A 19,649-nucleotide genomic window follows, 5' to 3' on the forward strand; every position below is an offset into this window, starting at 1 on the left:
AACTCTCATTCACTGACGATCAGGTACCACGGTAGCCGCCATATTCGCATCTATGGCAGGGTAGCGGTGCTTTTCGGCGAGCGTATGGTCCAGTCATCAGCATCAACTGTTCCCCGCACCGACCCCCCATCCTGATCCCATCCCCGCAGCCGCACAGCTTGCGTCTGATCATCAAAGCACAACAGCCGGACTTCCACAGAGGGGAAGCCATGCAACGTGGAGTGGGGGTCTAGGTGGACTATGATGCCTTAGACTTTGAGAGGAATCTTGGCACAAGATGGAGGTAAACAGCGTTAGTAGTGAGGTGAGTAGACAAACGCGTGTTTTGCTTATTAATTTCGCTTATCGATGTTTTGGTGTGTGCTGTCTCGTTGAGTTAGCCTGCTCCAGGGTAGAGCTTAAACTCGCGTCACGACCTGCAGCGCACCGTGATGCATGCTAACACGCTAGCTAATGCTAACAGCTGGTTAGGTGTTTATTTTTGTTGCACTGTCCGGCTCTTGTTAGTTTGAAAACTGCCCGTGCGATGTTTTTCCCCCCAGTGGTCAATGTTCAGCAAAGAGGACGGGCTCTATTCGATGCCAAATGACCTCCTTTTGGCTTTTGTTGGTATTTACACTTCTCAAGAGGAGTTTGCTTCATAGCTAGCTTAGCGTGTGTAGCATTAGCACGTAGTTAGCCTGCTAGCTGACAGCTTGCAGGCTTGAAAGTTAGAGACAAGTTTCTTTATTGTTCAAGCCTAAACCGTCAAGCTAATGACGAGTTGAAACGCGTCTATTAGCAAATGACTCTGAAATATCCACGATAAGGCAATTTATCGTTTCGCTAACGTTGAATTTATTCAAAGTTTAACTCTAGCCGGGTTACGTTTGCTCAGACGTCCACAGTCCTGAGGGCTGGCTTGTCACAGCACAAGTGACTTAGTGATGCAGTTATTAGCAATAACTTCTGTTTATAAACTACGTAGTAACTTCTAACTTGATAAAAACAGTTTATCTACACAGCCGGTAGCAAAGAATTCAATTAGCAAAGTGGAGAAATGGTTACTTGACCACTTCACACAGGCTTAGATACAACAACATGGAGCTCTTACTGTAATGTAGACTAATATATTAACCAAAGGATATTTGAGCACCTTCAGACATGCAGTGATACCTTTCAAATACTTCTCAAAATGTTGTCTTGTGACAACTGTGGAAGGGCTTAGTTTGCTGTTTTTGCATTGGACCCCATGGCGAGGTGTTTCTTGTTGTTGTTTTGTTTTTTTAAATGTCTGTGGCTAAACCAATCTGACATCCTAAACCTCTCCATCTCTGAGATTCTTTGCAGTCTTTCACACCTACAGTTCAAACTGTGTGTCTGACTGCCGTGACTGTTTTAAAGCCAGCAGAGAGCTGTTGCAACATACACTTCTGACCCGTCGAGCTGAACTCTTCTCCTGTTATAGTTCTGGAGAATTATTAATATTTTTGCCTTTCTGTTTGAGGACCTCAGGTTGTGTGAGCGGCATGGTAATACTAAATCTAATATTACTCTTAATGTTGCTCTTTTTTAATGTGTTTTTTTAATCTCTTGTTACAAAAAGCACTTTAATCTACTGCCTGCTGAATGCTACATGTTTGAAAGCCGTCAAGATAACAGAAGCAAAGAAGTTAACATCAAGCTTAACCACTTAAACTGGGCTTGTGGTGGTGCTGGCTGCTTAATCTACTGTGTTTAAGTTTTTGACTTTGAAGATGATGTTTAATCAAAGACTTGTATGCCAGTATCAGTAACTTGTGAGAGGATGTTGTGTATGGCTGACTGTCAGACATCATTTCAAAAGGCTGTAAAAGGCTCGCCTGGTTGTGCAGCAAGTGTAGGCTGTTCTCTGTTACAAGCTGTGATGAGCCACAGTAAAGGTGGGAGTGAAAATATATGTGTGAATTATGACACAAGCAGTGGCCTGGCTTTGGCTTGCCAGGATGTCAATACCTCACAGACGCACCAAGGCTAAGATTTTGACATTTTTCTGTGTTATGCCTCGCCTTGAAGTGTATATCTTGACTGATTTGAATGTTTATGTCGTTGATGTTGTTATTGTATTGCTCTAAGATAATGGAAAGCGGTTTCTTGGCCTCTGTTCTGTGGATGTGCATGAGTGTATGTTGGTGGCTCCACCCACTGAGTGGGCTTGCGTAGCGCTATGACTCATCCCCCCTCTTCAGAGGCTTGATGGAATTCAACGCACACAAACACACTGGACTGAATACATCATGCAGGCTGAGCTTCAGCACAGAAGTGAAATATGCAGACCTGGATAATGTTAGTGGTCAGTTTATTGTCTGATTTATTTGAGATATCTGATATCCCTCAGCTGAGAATGTGATTACAGTGTTTGGCTATTTAAATAAACAGAAGAGAGCTGTAAGACATTGTCTTGAATATAACTGTGATTAGATTTAAAAGAAAAAGAAAAAAAGCCTTTCTGTTAACATTTAAAGAAAACCTCTGGCCATCTCTATCAGCCTCAATCCTCAAAACAGCCAGACCCTGGTTTGTTCTCAAGAGGCTGAATGCTGACTGCAGCCCTAGCAAACATCAGCCTCCCAGAGCCAGTCAGACATGTTGTTTTTGCCATGGCTGGGGATTAAGCTAGAATGCTAATAATGAGGGGCTTTATAGGGACAGGATGAGAGCTCGACAGCTGGACGGGTTTGAAGTATGGACTCCATACTGTTTGACAACAAACAGAGCTTCAGTTGGAGAAGTGAAAACTCGCTGTTATTGCATGTGACTCATCAATTTCATCTGTTGAATCTTCCATCATACATGTGGGCGTGCAGCAGCTGCAGTCATGGTCCTGTTCAGCTGAAAACAAGGATGAACAAGCTTTGTTGAGGTCTTAACTGTTTCTGACTTCTCTGATGAAATTTCTGGTTCTGACCTGCAGGTCAATGGACATCAGATCATGGACGAGCCCATGGAGGAGGGAGAATCTTACTCGCACTGTGTAAGTAATGATTGGCTTGAGTGCTTGGCGTGTGTGTATGTGTTCATTTGGGATGACACACCTGCTGTACTGTGTGGCTGTCTCATACTGATACCGTTTGTGTAGGATGACGGGACATATAAGGAGATTCCTATCACCCACCATGTGAAAGAGGGCTGTGAAAAAGCGGATCCTTCTCAGTTTGAACTGCTCAAAGTCCTCGGCCAGGGCTCTTTTGGCAAGGTGAGGAAAACACAGCAAACACCAACCTAGTGTTTCCATCAGTGCGCTTGTAGGCGTTTGTATCTTTCTAAAATTTCTCTCGCTCTCTCAGGTATTTCTTGTCAGGAAGATTGTGGGTCCAGATGCTGGTCAGTTATATGCAATGAAAGTTCTAAAAAAGGCATCTTTGAAAGGTGATGCAACTTTGTATTTTTTAATCGACACGACCACAGTGTCACTATGTTCTGTCCCTGGCCTGAATGTGTTCTCTCACGCTGTCCTTTTGCTGTTTTGTCTCTCCAGTCAGGGACAGAGTTCGCACTAAAATGGAAAGAGACATTTTAGTGGAAGTAAATCATCCCTTCATAGTGAAATTGCACTACGGTAAGAGAAACACTAGTATTTTAAGTTGTATGCAGATGACTGTATTCAGTCATGCAGAATGAATCCCACTTAAGGTTCAGTTCAAGATTAGATCTTCATGCGTATGGTCATGTTCCAATCACACAAATGTAATTGTGTATATGTTATTACATAGTTATTGAACAGTGGTTAGCCCCAGTCTTAACATGTACCACCGTGTAGGCCAAACATGTTAAAGGTTTTAGCTTGTGGTTAAGTAATTTGCTTCCTTGTCTTCCCAGCCTTTCAGACAGAAGGGAAACTGTATTTAATACTGGACTTTCTCAGGGGAGGGGATGTATTCACTCGCTTATCCAAAGAGGTAAGCTGACATTTTATTACCTGACATCTCGTTATACTTTAAATTTATTTGCACCTTTTTCTAGCACTTTGTTTGTTTTATTTTCTGAAAAGAAAAGTACTGCATGTTTTCTTCAAAGAATTTAATTATTTTATTTTATTTTTATTTTTTTTACCTCAAGTGTTTTAAAGCATATTTGTGAAAATCAAAATTAACATATGCATCAAAGCTTGTTTATAAACCCTCAGGAATAGTTCAGATGACAGCTACAAATGGAACAGGTGCAAATTTAGCATGTAAGAATATTTTATTTATTTTATAAGAGCATAAGTACAGCCAAGTCATTTGTCTCTCCTTTTCTGTGTTTGCTTTTTATTCAAAATGTGACTTAAATTCCTCATGGAAACACGAGTGCTTCTCTTGGAATCCTTATTCGCGTTTGGATCATCAGTGGCTTGTCAGTTAGAGGCTCAGATCAGCTCTTTTCAAATGCTTTCAGGGAACTCAGACAATGTGTGATTGTTCTCCAGACAAACCTTGTGTTGAAAGCTTGTCTCAGAACCAAAGCGATAGCTGCTGGCAATGTCAAATCAACAGCTTGCTGAATCTTGTAACCTATTTGAAATGCTGATATTGTGACAATAACATTACTCTGTTTTCTCTGTTTGTGGTAACCGAAGCCTAATACTGAAGTTGTGTTTTTTTCCTTTGCTGCTGAATTTCTCTCCTCTTCTGAGTTCAGAGAGTAAATTTGTCCAGTTCTTATCAGGTTATGTTTACAGAGGAAGATGTGAAATTCTACCTTGCAGAGCTGGCCCTGGCCCTCGACCACCTGCACAACCTGGGCATAGTTTACAGAGATCTCAAGCCAGAGAAGTATGAACCCTAGACCTCACCTCCACCTTTTGACCTTTCACACTCTAAGCCAGCACCACACCCACATCAACCCCACCAACACAGAAAATACCAGTGCAGCTGTAGTTTGCTTTTGGTTCATTACAAGCATGTGTGCCCACAAGTACAAAACCACTGGTGATGTTTGACTTTATGGCCATAGCCATCATCAAATGCCAGTGTCCTCAGATTTACTGATAAGAAAACGTTTCTATTTGTGACTTTTTTGATTTTGAAAACATTTTTTAAGACATATATACAGTCACCTATTTTACCACGTAAAGTAACAACGTAGTGAATGATTGAAATGAATGTGAACTGTACAGTATTTGTGCAGTTTTTGAAGACATAAAAGTAAAATTCTTATGCTGTTTATATGGATTCTGGTCTAAGATAATTCACATGTTACTTACTGTATATATGCTTAAAGGGATAGTTCAACATTTTGGCAAATTGGCCCATCGCCATAATCGCTACAGTCATAGCAGTAGGTTCATTACCTTTATTTGTTGGTGTAAGCTATTTTTAGAACGGCGGAGCAGAGCAGCAGGTTGCGCAGAGCTACGCTACGGAGGCTTAAGGAATTTCTTGGTTTCCCTCATCAAACTCATCAAATACAAAATCCCAAAACTCCAAAACGCTTTCGTGGACAAGTTGTGACCTGCACATTCACCACGCTGAGATAATAATGGAACGTTACGAAACGGAGCCGTTTTCGAGGTAAATACAGGGTAAATACAGAGTCTACTTGCTGAAAAACTGTCCCTGAACGCACATCAGCGGTTTTGCATGAATTTACCTCTTAAACGGCTCCGTCTCGTAACGTTCCGTTATTATCTCATAGCGTGGTGATTGTGAACTTGTCCACGACAGTGTTTTGGAGTTGTTGGGTTGTATATTTGATGAGTTTGATGAGGGAAACCAAGAAATTCCTTTAGCCTCCATAGCATAGCTCTGAGCAGCCTGCTGCTTCGCTCCGCCGTTCTAAAAATAGCTTACACCGACAATTAAAGGTAACAAACCTACTGCTATGACTATAGCAATTATGGCGATGGGCCAATTTGCCAAAATGTTGAACATTCCCTTTAAGACATAGATATAAAGAAGATATCAAGAGAAATTTAATCGGTTTTCAACAAATGGAAACTGACAGGATGTTCCAAACCAATTTCCATAAATTATTGTTTCTTTCTCCAGTGTTGGAGTCAAAGCTCAAGTGGTTTGTTTTAGTGTTGTTTTAGCCTTTCACTGTTCTTATATCAGGAAGTAAACGCCACTGCTTACACCTTATGCTACCTGTGCCTGCCAACCCACATGGGCTGATAACCTCACTATGCATTTACACACACAGTCGTATCAGCTACCTCTTTGTTCACATTCGTCCACCTGAATGAGTCTTTGACCAAAGTGGCCCAGTGTGGCTTTGAATCAAGTGCTCTCATCTGTCAAACCTCCACAACTGCAGCATAGGGTTTACACAAAATCAAATCTGAGCATTTATTCAATTGGGAAACGAAAGCATGAGATGATTTGACATACTGCCTCTATAACATTGCTGCTCACTCTTGTTTGAAGCTCACCTCTGTGGAACAACCTCTTTGTGTCTTTCAGCATCTTACTTGATGAAGCTGGACACATAAAGTTAACAGGTAGGTTTTTAATTAATTCATGCCGATTCACACATGAACTGTCTGTGACATTTTTTAAGCACAGCTCTATCTTAAGCATAACAGAATAGGTTAATGTAGTTGATAACCTGTAATTAAACTGCCTTATATTAAATGTGTATTCTTGACATTAGATAATAGATTCATGACCGCTTTTTTTGTCCTTAGCCTGACTTTCCTCAGTAGCTATTTTTATGTTTCTTTAAAAGAATAATTCTTCTGGATAGCAATTACTGGATTACTATTACTGTATCTCACCACTTTGCTTTGCATTGCTGTTGTCAAGATTTTGGCTTGAGCAAAGAGTCAGTAGATGCTGATAAGAAGGCATATTCCTTCTGTGGTACGGTGGAGTATATGGCCCCTGAGGTGGTCAACAGGAGAGGACACACACAGAGTGCAGACTGGTGGTCTCTGGGAGTACTTATGGTACATGAGTTCAAACAAATATAAACACACACTGCTTTATCACTACTGCCTCAACATTAATACAAAGTAATTACAAAACAGCCGTGTTGATTATGGTCCTTTTCTTCCGCTGCACATTAACAGTTTGAGATGCTAACGGGGACATTACCATTCCAAGGGAAGGACCGTAATGAGACCATGAACATGATTCTCAAGTGAGTCATTATGTACTGCATGATTAAGGCACTTGGAGCATGACAGAAGTCTTAATATGTACATTAAGTGATGATTGCTGTCATCCATATTGACCTTTGTGTCTTTTCTCCCCGCAGAGCTAAGTTGGGAATGCCCCAGTTCCTCAGTTTGGAAGCCCAGAGTTTGCTGCGAATGCTGTTTAAACGCAACCCTGCTAACAGACTAGGTGAGGAGCATCACAGCCGCGTGTGTCTCTGAGTGTGTAGACCTGTTGCAATGAAAGAAAATGAGGTGCGCCGATCCTCACATCGTACTACTCGCTAAGCTTGAGCTTGTTAACATGTTGGCATCCACTTAAATCACACGCTGAACACCAGCGAGAGGAGAATGTGTGAATGTGTTGATCCTCTAAAAACAATGAAGACGAGCGTGCCAGGTTAACTGAACCAGAGCGGTCTGTGTCTATAGGGGCCGGGCCCGATGGAGTGGAGGAGATCAAACGCCACGCTTTCTTTTCCACCATCGACTGGAATGTGAGGACACACACACACACACACACACACACACACACACACACACACACACACACACACACACACACACACACACACACACACACACACACACACACACACACACACACACACACACCTCCCTCTCATTTCTCACAGATTCACACATACACATAAATGTAACTCTCCCAGCTTCTGTCGAGGATTCACACCTTGCAAACGGTTGGCTTGGTGACCACTGGCCATCAGTCTTGGCCACGCCAGCTATGTGTGTGCTGGTGCGAGTGTGTATGTGCTTGTGTGTGTAATGTGCGTGTGTGTGCGCCTGGGCAGAGGGCCAGTTCTCACTGTGTGTGCACTAATAGCCCTGTGTGAGTGTTTAGGAACCAGCAGGATGCTATTGGCTGGACCAAGCTGTAGAGAGATTGGAGGGGGTTAATCTAGGAGGGGTCTTGGCTTCTCTTACACATAAGTTCACACACTTTAAAAAGCCTTTGGTGGGGTTTGCTCGCTAATACGTGTTTTCTGTGTGTGTGTGCACCTTGATTTACTTCAGAAACTGTTCAGGAGAGAGCTCCAGCCCCCATTCAAGCCTGCGGCAGGAAAACCAGATGACACGTTCTGCTTCGACCCAGAGTTCACCGCTAAAACACCTAAAGGTAAATCGACACCTACACAAACACACACATGTTCTGTTCACATGCTTTTCAGCTTGAAAGCAACAGGCGCTCCTGCAGCCATGGAAACTGCAACTGAGCCCTGACTACAATTCCAAAATTTTGTGGGTGTTTGTTCATCTGTCTATATTATGAATTATCTTTGTATATTTAGACTCCCCAGGTATCCCACCCAGCGCTAACGCCCACCAGCTCTTCAAAGGTTTCAGTTTTGTTGCTCCAACCCCTATGGATGAGAACAAGAGCTCCCCACTGCTTAGCATACTCCCTATAGTTCAGGTGAGCTCACATTATCTATACTTTGTATGTGCCCTCTCTTGCAATTAAAACAGGTTAATAGCGTGAGGATAACCCATATTTTTCTCTTCATCTTTCGTATCAACCTTAGTCATTAGACATAATGTAAATAATCGTTAAATTGTTCTCTAATTGTTGAAATACTTTTGTTATTTTGAAAGATGATACTGATTACAGTTGTGCAGTTTTACTCATCATTTACATTGTAGTCGGCACATTTGTAAATGCGACTGAACAAGGATCACAATATTGTAATTGTAATAATCCATTTAGCACTTTTCTAGCAGTGTTGATTGAAACACTTCCCCTCTGAGTCGATACATCACAAAGAAGAATCAGTAGATTTCTTTCCAACTTGATAGTCACAGATTCACCGCAAACTTAAAAGTGTAGTTTGGGGCAGCAAGGTGAAAGTGGGATCAGGATTATACAGAATAAAGGTTTGGGCCAAAGTAACCGGACACCACACACTCTGTCCTCTACAAACCCTTAATACAGATGTACACTTGCGTTACAACTAGCTTTGTTGTTGTGTTGCAGTGAGTAAATAGTAAGCCAGATTTGTTATGACAGATAAATAGCTGAATATCTATTAACATTATTGCTGAAATGCCTCTATGGTATATTTGTGTACAAGCTGATGTAGGGCCTCTGACGTACAACACACTCGGCTGACCAGGATTGCTGTGGTGCGTGTGGTCAGAAACGTGATGTCATATGGAAATAATGCTGAGAGATGGTGGGAGGAGGACAGAGGCCTGTGGCTTCAGCGGAAAACATTGTAATTTATTTTGTGAATGTAAAAGTAACAGTCTTGTCGTTTGCAGATGCACGGGGGCTCAGCCAAGTTCTCTGATTTGTACGAGCTGCAGGAGGACATAGGAGTTGGCTCTTACTCCATTTGTAAACGCTGTGTACACAGAGTCTCTGCCATGGACTATGCTGTGAAGGTAACTAGACTGTAATTACTGGTTTAATTGATTATAACTCTAAATTAAAACCCTCTTAGTATCCAGTGTCAGCACATCAACAACAAAGTTAAGCCAGCAGTTTGTTTTTTATTATCTGACACCACAACTCAGTTAACGCAACACCCTGCTTCACACATACAGTTAGCACCTGCACCACCATGCAGTCCTCTTTTAAAGACCCTGTGAATGTATGATGTGTGATTGCAGTGTTTTTCTTATTGAGGTTAAAAAAAACTGCTTTGATAACTGAAAACTCAATCTTCAGTTTTGATTACCCTCAGTGTCAGATGTTGACTGAAATGGTCAGCGTCCTTGTTTAGGGTTCGAAGCACCAAGTAAATTTAATCTGAGCCGTCAGAAAATTTTGAGAATCCCAGTCGTAGACTTCAGTGTTGATATAACCTGTTTTTAAGTTGGAAACTGGTAATGAGACAGAACACTATGAGATGATGACGGCATATGTGCCTTGCTCAAAAACACAGGAGATAAGGAATGGGCAAATATATCTCTCTAACCATTATACATATTATGTATATTTTGAAGGCCGTGAAAGTTGAGCTGTAAAATGCTTTATAAGCACCAATGAATTTTATATTTTTGGGAAACTGAATAACTAATTGTATTAAATTTGATGATTGTATGGAGAATGTGTTATTTTCACACACTGCTGTCAGCTGAATGTGGGCACATATACAGTAGCAGGTTCTGTGTTGGAGCTGCTAAAATAAGTGCTTCTGTTGTACAGGATTAGTGATACAAGTGCACCAGGAGAGGGCAGCACAAGTTCAGCGTCAGAACCCAGATTCTTCAAATTCTTCTCAAAACTTTGTTGCTTCAGTGATTTTTCTAATGTAACTAGTCTGTATTTTTAAATACAGATTGTCTTGTTCCCTTTAACATTAACTATTTTAATCTGTGTCTCACATTATGCAACAGATTATCGACAAAAGTAAGAGGGACCCCTCTGAAGAGATCGAAATCCTGATGCGATACGGACAGCATCCCAACATCATCACTCTGAAAGACGTCAGTAAGATTTATGTGACCTTTTCAAATCAGTAAGGTTTTTAAGGAGTTTGTCAACATGCCGACAGGTTGTGTGTGTGTGTGTGTCAGGTTTATGATGAGGGCAGGTACGTTTACGTGGTAACCGAGCTGATGAAGGGAGGAGAGCTGCTGGATAAGATCCTCAGGCAGAAGTTTTTCTCAGAGAGAGAGGCCAGTGCTGTGCTCTACACCATCACCAAGACTGTTGACTACCTCCACTGCCAAGGGGTGAGGATGCACTTCTGCACACGTACAAGTATGAGTGAAATAACATAACAAAGAAGCCTTTGCTTATTATGTTCTTCTCCTCCACAGGTGGTACACCGAGACCTGAAGCCCAGTAACATCCTGTACATGGATGACTCGGGGAATCCTGACTCTATCAGGATCTGTGACTTTGGATTCGCCAAGCAGCTTCGGGGAGGCAATGGCCTCCTCCTCACCCCCTGTTACACGGCCAATTTTGTGGCACCAGAGGTGAGAGAGGAAAGGATAGAGAGATAGAAACAAAAGGAAGAGGGAATTAAAAAGTTGTGACATGGAAGATCGTAAAGATATGTAGCAGGAGAAAGGATGAGTCCCTAATGCTGCTTCTTTCTCTCTTTGTGTGTGTCCAGGTACTAATGCGTCAAGGTTATGATGCCGCCTGTGATATATGGAGTCTTGGAGTTCTACTGTATACAATGCTGGCAGGGTAAGATTGCACTCAGGAGCAATACTTTAGCTTAAATGTGGGTGGAAAATATTAATCGTGAAGTGCCCAGACCTCTCAGTCTGATGCGTTGTAAAGATGGAGTTGAAAATCGGCATTGTATATTAGTGTTCTTGTTGCTTCCTTCTCTTACGATGTTAGTGTTATTATGGATTACTGTGTTCAAAGTGTTTTTATACGTGCACAGAGTAAATATAAAGCAGTGAGTTTTTTTCTAATTTCACCCTCCTTCTCCCACCACAATCTCTAATGGTTGTGTTCATGAATATGATTGATGTGATGTGACTATGTGTTTCTCTAACCTCTCCTTCTTCCTTCCTCCCTGTCAGGTACACACCGTTTGCTAATGGGCCAAACGACACACCAGAGGAGATCCTGCTCCGAATAGGTTCTGGAAAGTTCTCTCTGACGGGTGGCAACTGGGATACTGTATCAGACACCTCAAAGGTACACACAATGACGACGTGGCCTCGCTGGTTGTGTGTGCTTGAAGCAAGTTTTGGAAGTCTAATACTGAAACTGATTATTTTTCCTGTTTATATATGTCCATAAAACACCATGTAAACTTAATTTTGAATGGAGAACAGATGACTTAAGTCACTATTTTTCTTTACCTGTATTTGTGATAACACATCATGAGTTTATCTTTTAATGAAAGGTTAGCCAGCCCTGTGTAAGGTGCCACATTAAAGGGATACTTCAACATTTTGGCAAATTGGCCCATTGCCATAATCCCTATAGTCATAGCAGTAGGTTCTTTACCTTTAATTGTCAGTGCAAGCTATTTTTAGAACGGCGGAGCTGCTCAGAGCTACGCTACTGAGGCTCATGGGATTTCTTGGTTTTCCTCATCAAACTCATCACATACACAATTCAACTCCAAAACACTCTCGCGGACAAGTTGTGACCTGCACATTCACCGCGCTATGAGATAATAACGGAACGTTACGAGACAGAGTTGTTTTCGAGGCAAATGCAGACTGCTTGTCCAAAAACTGCTCCAGACAGGAACGTGCATCAGCGGTTTTGCATGAATTTACCTCGAAAACAACTCTGTCTCGTAACGTTCCGTTATTATCTCCTAGCGTGGTGAATGTGCAGGTCACAACTTGTCCACAAGAGCGTTTTGGAGTTGTTGGATTGTGTATTTGATGAGTTTGATGAGGGAAACCAAGAAATCCCATGAGCCTCCGTAATGTACACTATATTACCAAAAGTATTCGCTCACCCATTCAAATGATCAGAATCAGGTGTCCTAATCACTTGGCCTGGCCCCAGGTGTATAAATTCCCTTAGTTCCAGTGAAAGGAACTTTGAATGCTTCAGGTTACCAAAACATTTTGGACGATTCCATGCTCCCAACCTTGTGGGAACAGTTTGGAGCGGGCCCCTTCCTCTTCCAACATGACTGTGCACCAGTGCACAAAGCAAGGTCCATAAAGACGTGGATGACAGAGTCTGGTGTGGATGAACTTGACTGGCCTGCACAGAGTCCTGACCTGAACCCGATAGAACACCTTTGGGATGAATTAGAGCGGAGACTGAGAGCCAGGCCTTCTCGACCAACATCAGTGTGTGACCTCACCAATGCGCTTTTGGAAGAATGGTCAAAAATTCCTATAAACACTCTCCTCAACCTTGTGGACAGTCTTCCCAGAAGAGTTGAAGCTGTAATAGCTGCAAAAGGTGGACCGACATCATATTGAATTCTATGAGTTAGGAATGGGATGGCACTTCAGTTCATAGAATGAGTAAAGGCAGGTGAGCGAATACTTTTGGTAATATAGTGTAGCTCTGAGCAGCTCGCGGCTCTGCTTCACCGTTCTAAAAGTAGCTTGCACTGACAAATAAAGGTAACGAACCTACTCCTAAAACTATAGGGATTATGGCAATGGGCCAATTTGCCGAACTATCCCTTTAAATGACCCTTGTATAGCATATTAGTTGACTGTAGGGGATCATGTCTGATTGTGACTGACGATGAGTGGATGTGTCTTGTATGATCCAGGACCTGCTGTCCCATATGCTCCACGTGGACCCTCACCAGCGATACACGGCGGAGCAGGTCCTAAAGCATTCCTGGATCACCTGCAGAGACTCGCTCCCACACTTTCAGCTCACACGTCATGATGCACCGCACCTCGTCAAGGTGAGCGTACATCCGGTTGACAAGACAGACAAGAGACGAGCAGAACCCCTTTGTTACCGTGTGAGGGAAGGTTAGTGGCACCTTGATGCACGTGCTGGCCTCGAGCACAATGACACTTTACGCGGCGTCTCTAAGCACAGAGGAACACAATCCCTTAACACCAGAAGAGGGTCAAAAGGCTTTTACCTGATGTCATAGCCCTGCAGTGTCTGCAGTGACTCACCCACTTGAATTGTCAGCTATTACCAAGACTAGATCCAACACAGAAGATGAGCCCTTTCTTCTCTCTTATCCTCCTTGACCTGTTCAGACGCTTCCTTTAGATCAAACTCATGAAGTCATTCATTTCACCATAGAAAGATGAGTACCTAATACCCTCCCAGTTCAAGTAGTTAAAGTAATGAGAACACTGTTACTAGGCAACCAACAACAAAAGGGATGCTGAACTGTTCTTTTTTTTTTTTTTTTTTTTGAAAGGTGAATCATCTTTGTTTGTGTGCGTGTTGTTTTTATTCGTGTTATATTCCAACATGCAAAGAAAGAAGTTGTGAACAAAACTTGACATCGTAAATGAACAAACTTCAAATGATGCCGATATAAAAACATCAGTATACATCACAAATGAACTGGAAACTGCAGTCTGGTTGTCCTCAGCTCCTGCTGCGTGACACCGAAGCAGTCGCACCTGACTAGTTCAGCCACATCACGTCCAAGAGTTGTATCGCAGTCAGTTATTTTCAGCCCCCCTCAAGAGAGAGGGGTTCTGTGGGCAGCATCGTTAGCGGGCCGCTCGTACCACCAAAGCTGACCTCTCTTTATCTGTGGGAGGAGCAGTTGTATACAGAGGCACTCTCAAAGGACTGAACCCCTCGTGAGTCATACAGAGAGAGGTCAGCCACCCTGCACAGGAAACCGCTTCTATCTTTAATCCTGTTCTTTCAGACACAGCCCAAAGCCTGTGATCATAGGTGAAGGTTGGGACAGAGATCAATAGTAAATTGAGAGGTTTGGTAGTTGGTACATGGATCATTTACCTCTTCACCACCTTAAAAACCAGAGAGTCTTCTGCCTCGGTGCCATTGTACAGATCTTTCCCTGTTCACGCAGAGATGTTAATTCATGCACTGTAACAGATGGGGCAGACGCCAGCGATAGAAACAGCGTTTTATCAGTTGCACTGGGCTCGCTACAAAGCGAGAAGAAGCTTGATTGTTCAAGGAAAAGATTCAGCAAGAGATTAGAAAATATCTTGGCCCGCATCATGTTTTCCTCAAAGGTTTTCCCTGCAGTGAATAACCTGTCCCACCTCACCCACACTCCCCTCTGATATTTCTGAGGTCTGGCAGCAAAAGGTAGATCACTGTCAAGGCTATGGAACAATTTTAATGCCTGTGTTGTGACATCGCACGTCACCGAAGGATAGGATGGCCCATGGTCAGGAACAGTCAGCTCAGTTCTGACACCTAAGAGAAGCTCTATTGATGACTGTGGGTTTATTAAAACATTTTCAGCACTGACCAAGATGGATGGTTCAGTCGACTCCGATTGTTACATTAAACTTTACTTTTCCATCAGCACGACATTAACTAGATTATTTTTCCACTTCTCAGTCCCAATTTTAGCGTTGATGAGTGTCGACTCACTCTTAGTCATGAACCCTCTGCTGTCAGCAATCTATTCCTGCTCCTCTCCCACATGTGAGTCAAGGCCTGACAAATGGTTTATATTGAAGTGCCCCCTCCGGACACCTCTGCTGTTGTTGTGAGGTGTTATTTGTTCACATGTGGCGTCTTTGTGAGTCTCTTCCTGGAACTCTCATCAATACGACGCATTTTGTGCCAAGACTTCTGCTAAATGTCAAGCCTGTATTTTGGACATTAATGTCTTTTTTTGTAAGACAGGGAAGAGATGACAGGAAACGAGAGGAGAGAGATGCTGTGATTACACGACCAGCCTCTAAAGCCCCACACCATTGAGCTGCCTCTAAAGCTTATATCAAATTAATTGTAACTGAACCTCTTTTAAGTCGACGGCCTGCACTATTGCTTCCAGTCATCGCTTGAAAGTTAAATTATGTAAGAAATGTTTCTACTTTTTAAGTTGGATCCGTGCTCGTTCAAAGCCCTTCACCATGATGAGTCCTAACGCTGCTCCCACTCTACAATTTTTAAAAGAAATAAAGCATGACGTGTTTCACATTCATCTCTACATAAGTGGGTGGTTGTCGCATAAACAAATTAAATATAAAACAATGTTGAATGAGCTGGACTTTGAAGTTACCCACCCAGAATCTGTTTAACCCATCAAGTCGAACTGGAATAATCAGTTAATTAAATGGTCAATCAACAGAATTGCTGCTGTAGATAAATTGTTGAGTCATTTTCAAGTCAGTGCTGAATATCCTCTGGTTACAGCCTCTCAAATATGGATTAAGGATTTACTGCTTTTTGTTTTTGTTCGTATATTTAGGTTTTGTATCTTTTATAAACATAGAGATTTGAATATGTCACCTGGGGCTCTAGAAAAGCCTGATTGACATGTTTCATTTCTTTCTTCTATTTAATTGAGCAAATAATCATAAAATTGTTAGACAATGAAATTAATTGTCAGTTGCCCCATATATTTGCTCAATAGAATGAGTAGATCCGTTTCCCACTAACTAGTCATATCAAGTTGTCTTGAATATTTCTGAAGTACCTTCCCTCTGTTAACCTGCAAGAACTTGTCGGTAGTTCCTATATTAAGTCGTAGGATTAAAAAGGGACAGAGATACACAACATAATTATTGGTAATATGATGAAAAGTTAAATCCAAGTATCCATCTTGTCTTTGTTTCTCAGGGTGCCATGGCGGCCACCTATTCAGCGCTGAGCCAGAAGACAAGTCAGCCGGTGTTGGAGCCTGTGGCAGCGTCCAGTCTAGCACAGAGACGCAGCATGAAGAAACTCACATCAACAGACATGTAGACACACACACAGACACACACCCTCCAGTTTTGACCTCACTCTCAGTCGGACTTTCATACGCAAACGCCGATACACACACACACACATACATACACAGACCGAAGTCCTGGCCAGTCAGACCTACTGTCTCCCTTTTTAACCTATTTATTTGACACACCCGACATATGCACTCACACCCACCGGACATGCACGCACACACTGGACGAGGTTGCATTGTAAAGAAGTCAGCTGAAGAGGAAGAGGGGAAAATCACATATCTGTTACTGCTGGGGAGACAGACTTGTATTTATTTCCACAGCTTTCATTATGCACATGCCCTCCTCGCCTTTCATTCTTTCTTCCTCGTGTGGGGAAGAAACCGCACCAGCTGATGTTCTCCTTCACTGTGATTGGCTGATTCAAAGCTGCTTCGGTAAACTGTGCCCCCCCCCCACTGCTCTTCATCTGCGCTCTGCCATCCTCCTCCTCTTCCTCAGTTCTCTCTCCTTCCCTCGTTTGCTTTTGCTCTTAATTTCTTCTCTTCAAAGTGAAGTTTCAGTTTATGTGTGAGAGTGTCGGCATGATGATATTTTGACGGAGGGACACGTTAAGACTGTTTGCTCTCTTGAAAATAAAAACACATGACTCTTGGTTGTGGCCAATTAAAATGTCCCTCTGGCTCCATATCATCTGCCAGCACTTTTAGTAACATAAATGCATGTGTGGACACAACCTGTATTTCTTTTCCCTCAAAATTCACCGTCTGACTCATGTTATTTTGTGATGCTAACAGTGTATCAAAAAGAGGTAAAATAAGCTGCAGCTGGACAGAAGATGTCTGGAGTTCGAAGGTGAAACAATGTGGTAACGATAACAGAAATTCTAGTTTGCAAAAAATATTAAAAATATATATATATTATTATATATATATATATATATAATGAAGATTATGAAGATGAAGAGCATGTGGGGGAGCTGTGGGGATTTCTCTGGGGGGGACGGGACGTACCCTGTCAAACCAGAGAGGCTGAATATATATATATATTAAAAAGATTTCCATGGATATCTCTTCAAAAAGACATTGTGGAAATTGTATGATATTGTATTTATTTCATTTGATTTTTAAGATTCTATTTTTCTTTCAAGTTCTGTATATATTGACATTAAAGATCATTATTGACATGCGCTGATGGTCATCTGAGCTGGTTTGTTCTACCAATGTCATGATTCACATTTCACAATCAATTAAAAAAGGAAATTTAAGAGGATAATTACAATCTGAGCACCTGATCCTAAAGCTGAATTACGTAACATCATCATAACCCCACGCTGCAGGGTGTAGGATGATGGGGTGTAGTATCTTTATTTTACTTTCTGAAAGAGAAAACTGACAGCGTATCAGTGGCACAAGTTAGATAAGAGTTTTTACAGTTGAGTCGTCACAGCTGTTAGAGTTAAGAAGATGAAACGACTCTTATTACAGCTCCTGCCTCCCTTTGTTTCCTTCCCTTACAAAGCCAAAGGACATGCAGGGCCCGACAGCAACCACTAGGTGGTAACACTGCCATTGCTCAAGAAGTTCCATGGTGGGTGAACACACAGCGTCCCTCTGTGGGTCTGTGTCCTGCCCTTATGTAAATGATCAGTCTCGCCTGCTTCCATTTTGTCTGTCCAACCCCCCACTCCCCTGAGAATATAAGCTGCTCTAACCAGTGGTGTGTAAAGAGGACTGTGTGTGTGTGTGTGTGTGTGTGTCAGAGCTGTCATGACCAGACAGCAGAGGATGGAGATCTAGGCAAGGAAAAGCAGATGGATTGAGGCACGAGGACTGCTCCCATCAACACACATACACACTGAAACACAACACACACTCTGTGGCCTATGGACCAGCTGTTGTCCTTTTTTTCTGTAACTGTCTGAGCTGCCTCCTCATCCTCCTCATCCTCTCTCTCTCTCTCTCTCTCTCTCTCTCTCCTGGATTAGATGCATTTTGCAGTCAGCCTGGGAGCAGAGAGGTAAACACTGGGGCTAATTGCTTTGACATACTGCTCTTTGTTTTGGCCTCCTGGTGCTAATCAACCACTCGGCTAATAAGTCTGCCTGGCAAGGAAAACACAACTGTGTTTGGGCTGGGAGGAAGTGGAACGGGATAGGGTTCTGTCACGTCGACTCGCACTCCAAAAAAAGAAAGTGTTGCAGTCATATTTGCGGTGCACGTTTGCTCGTCATGCAGAGTTCCCGTGGTGCTGCTGTGGCTGGGTAGCGCCCCGCTCAGGTGTGAATCTATTTATCCTCATTAACAAGCCTCTCCCCAAAGTCAGCCAATTAACACGGTGCTCCTAATGAAGCCATTAGCTGTCAGATGAGGTAGAGACAGGGCTTGTCATCGGCCCACTGCGTGAGAGTGTGTGTGTGCGTGCGTGCGTGTGTATCCACTCTTGCTGCTAATAAAAGCAAGAGAATTAATGGAGTGAGCGTGTGTGATAATGAGTTAATGTGGAACAAGCAGGACAAGCAGTGATCAGCCCTCTGTCTCAAAGGAAGATATCAGACACAGTGATTTACTCTCTCAGTGCCATAAACAGGCCTCTCTCCTCTCACATATACCACTAATTCCTGTGTGTGTGTGTGTGTGTGTGTGTGTGTGTGTGTAGCAGACATTGCTGGCAGGGAGAGTGAGAAGACAAAAGCTTTTCTTTAAAAACAGAGCGTGCTGCTACTTGGCCCTGTGGTTTGGGAGATGAGACCTTTTAAACCGCACCTGTGCAGCCATGTATGTAAATATGACCTCCTAACATCACATCTGAAGTTTGCCGCCTCAAAAATGACAAACTGCGCGTGTTACCCGGTGCCCGCGTGCTCCTTAATGGAGCTATCACACTGCACAACCTTAATATGGTTTTAATTGTCAAAGTAATTGCAAGGACATGAATGGCACAGCCTCGGCAGCGAGGAACAATAAGATCTCAGAGGCAGCTGTTCTACTGACACCATTTTCACTTCATTCTTTGTCAGAGGCTGAATGTATAAAAGTGGAGATAGCAGGTTTCTGAGAGGCTGCTGCACTCATCTGAGGAGGTGTATAAGAATTAAAAAAATCTGAATTATAAAACAAAATTCATTTCACCAGTGGCAACAAGGAACTGCACTCTATTTCTTTATTCTTGATTATTCTTATAGACTCATGCTTGGATGTATGCCTCACATCAACCCAACCCCCCACCCTCCAAACTGCACTGGAGCTGGCCAGCCCTGTCAGGGGATGCCAGAACTGAGGAT

The 19,649-nt window shown here is 42.6% G+C and overlaps 1 protein-coding gene across 2 annotated transcripts; it reads left to right on the forward strand.

The window, feature by feature from the left end:
* Positions 1-24: 24 nt before the first annotated feature.
* On the forward strand, positions 25-17,515 carry rps6kal (ribosomal protein S6 kinase a, like). Of its 2 annotated transcripts, none has more exons than XM_083980743.1 (22): positions 25-304; positions 2,933-2,992; positions 3,098-3,214; positions 3,306-3,387; positions 3,497-3,577; positions 3,838-3,917; positions 4,639-4,772; positions 6,402-6,439; positions 6,744-6,886; positions 7,010-7,080; positions 7,198-7,286; positions 7,529-7,593; positions 8,129-8,231; positions 8,404-8,528; positions 9,374-9,496; positions 10,454-10,543; positions 10,634-10,792; positions 10,880-11,041; positions 11,182-11,258; positions 11,606-11,723; positions 13,285-13,425; positions 16,266-17,515. In XM_083980743.1, exons 1-22 carry the CDS (start codon positions 278-280, stop codon positions 16,389-16,391), a joined length of 2,211 nt encoding a protein of 736 aa, XP_083836869.1. In that variant the 5' UTR covers positions 25-277; the 3' UTR covers positions 16,392-17,515. The 2 variants fall into 2 exon arrangements, with proteins under 2 accessions (XP_083836869.1, XP_083836870.1); XM_083980744.1 differs by having other exon boundaries at positions 4,666-4,772.
* The last annotated feature ends 2,134 nt before the right edge of the window (positions 17,516-19,649 follow it).

Source organism: Trachurus trachurus (genome assembly GCF_905171665.1).
Source record: "Trachurus trachurus genome assembly, chromosome: 10".
NCBI lineage: Eukaryota > Metazoa > Chordata > Actinopteri > Carangiformes > Carangidae > Trachurus > Trachurus trachurus.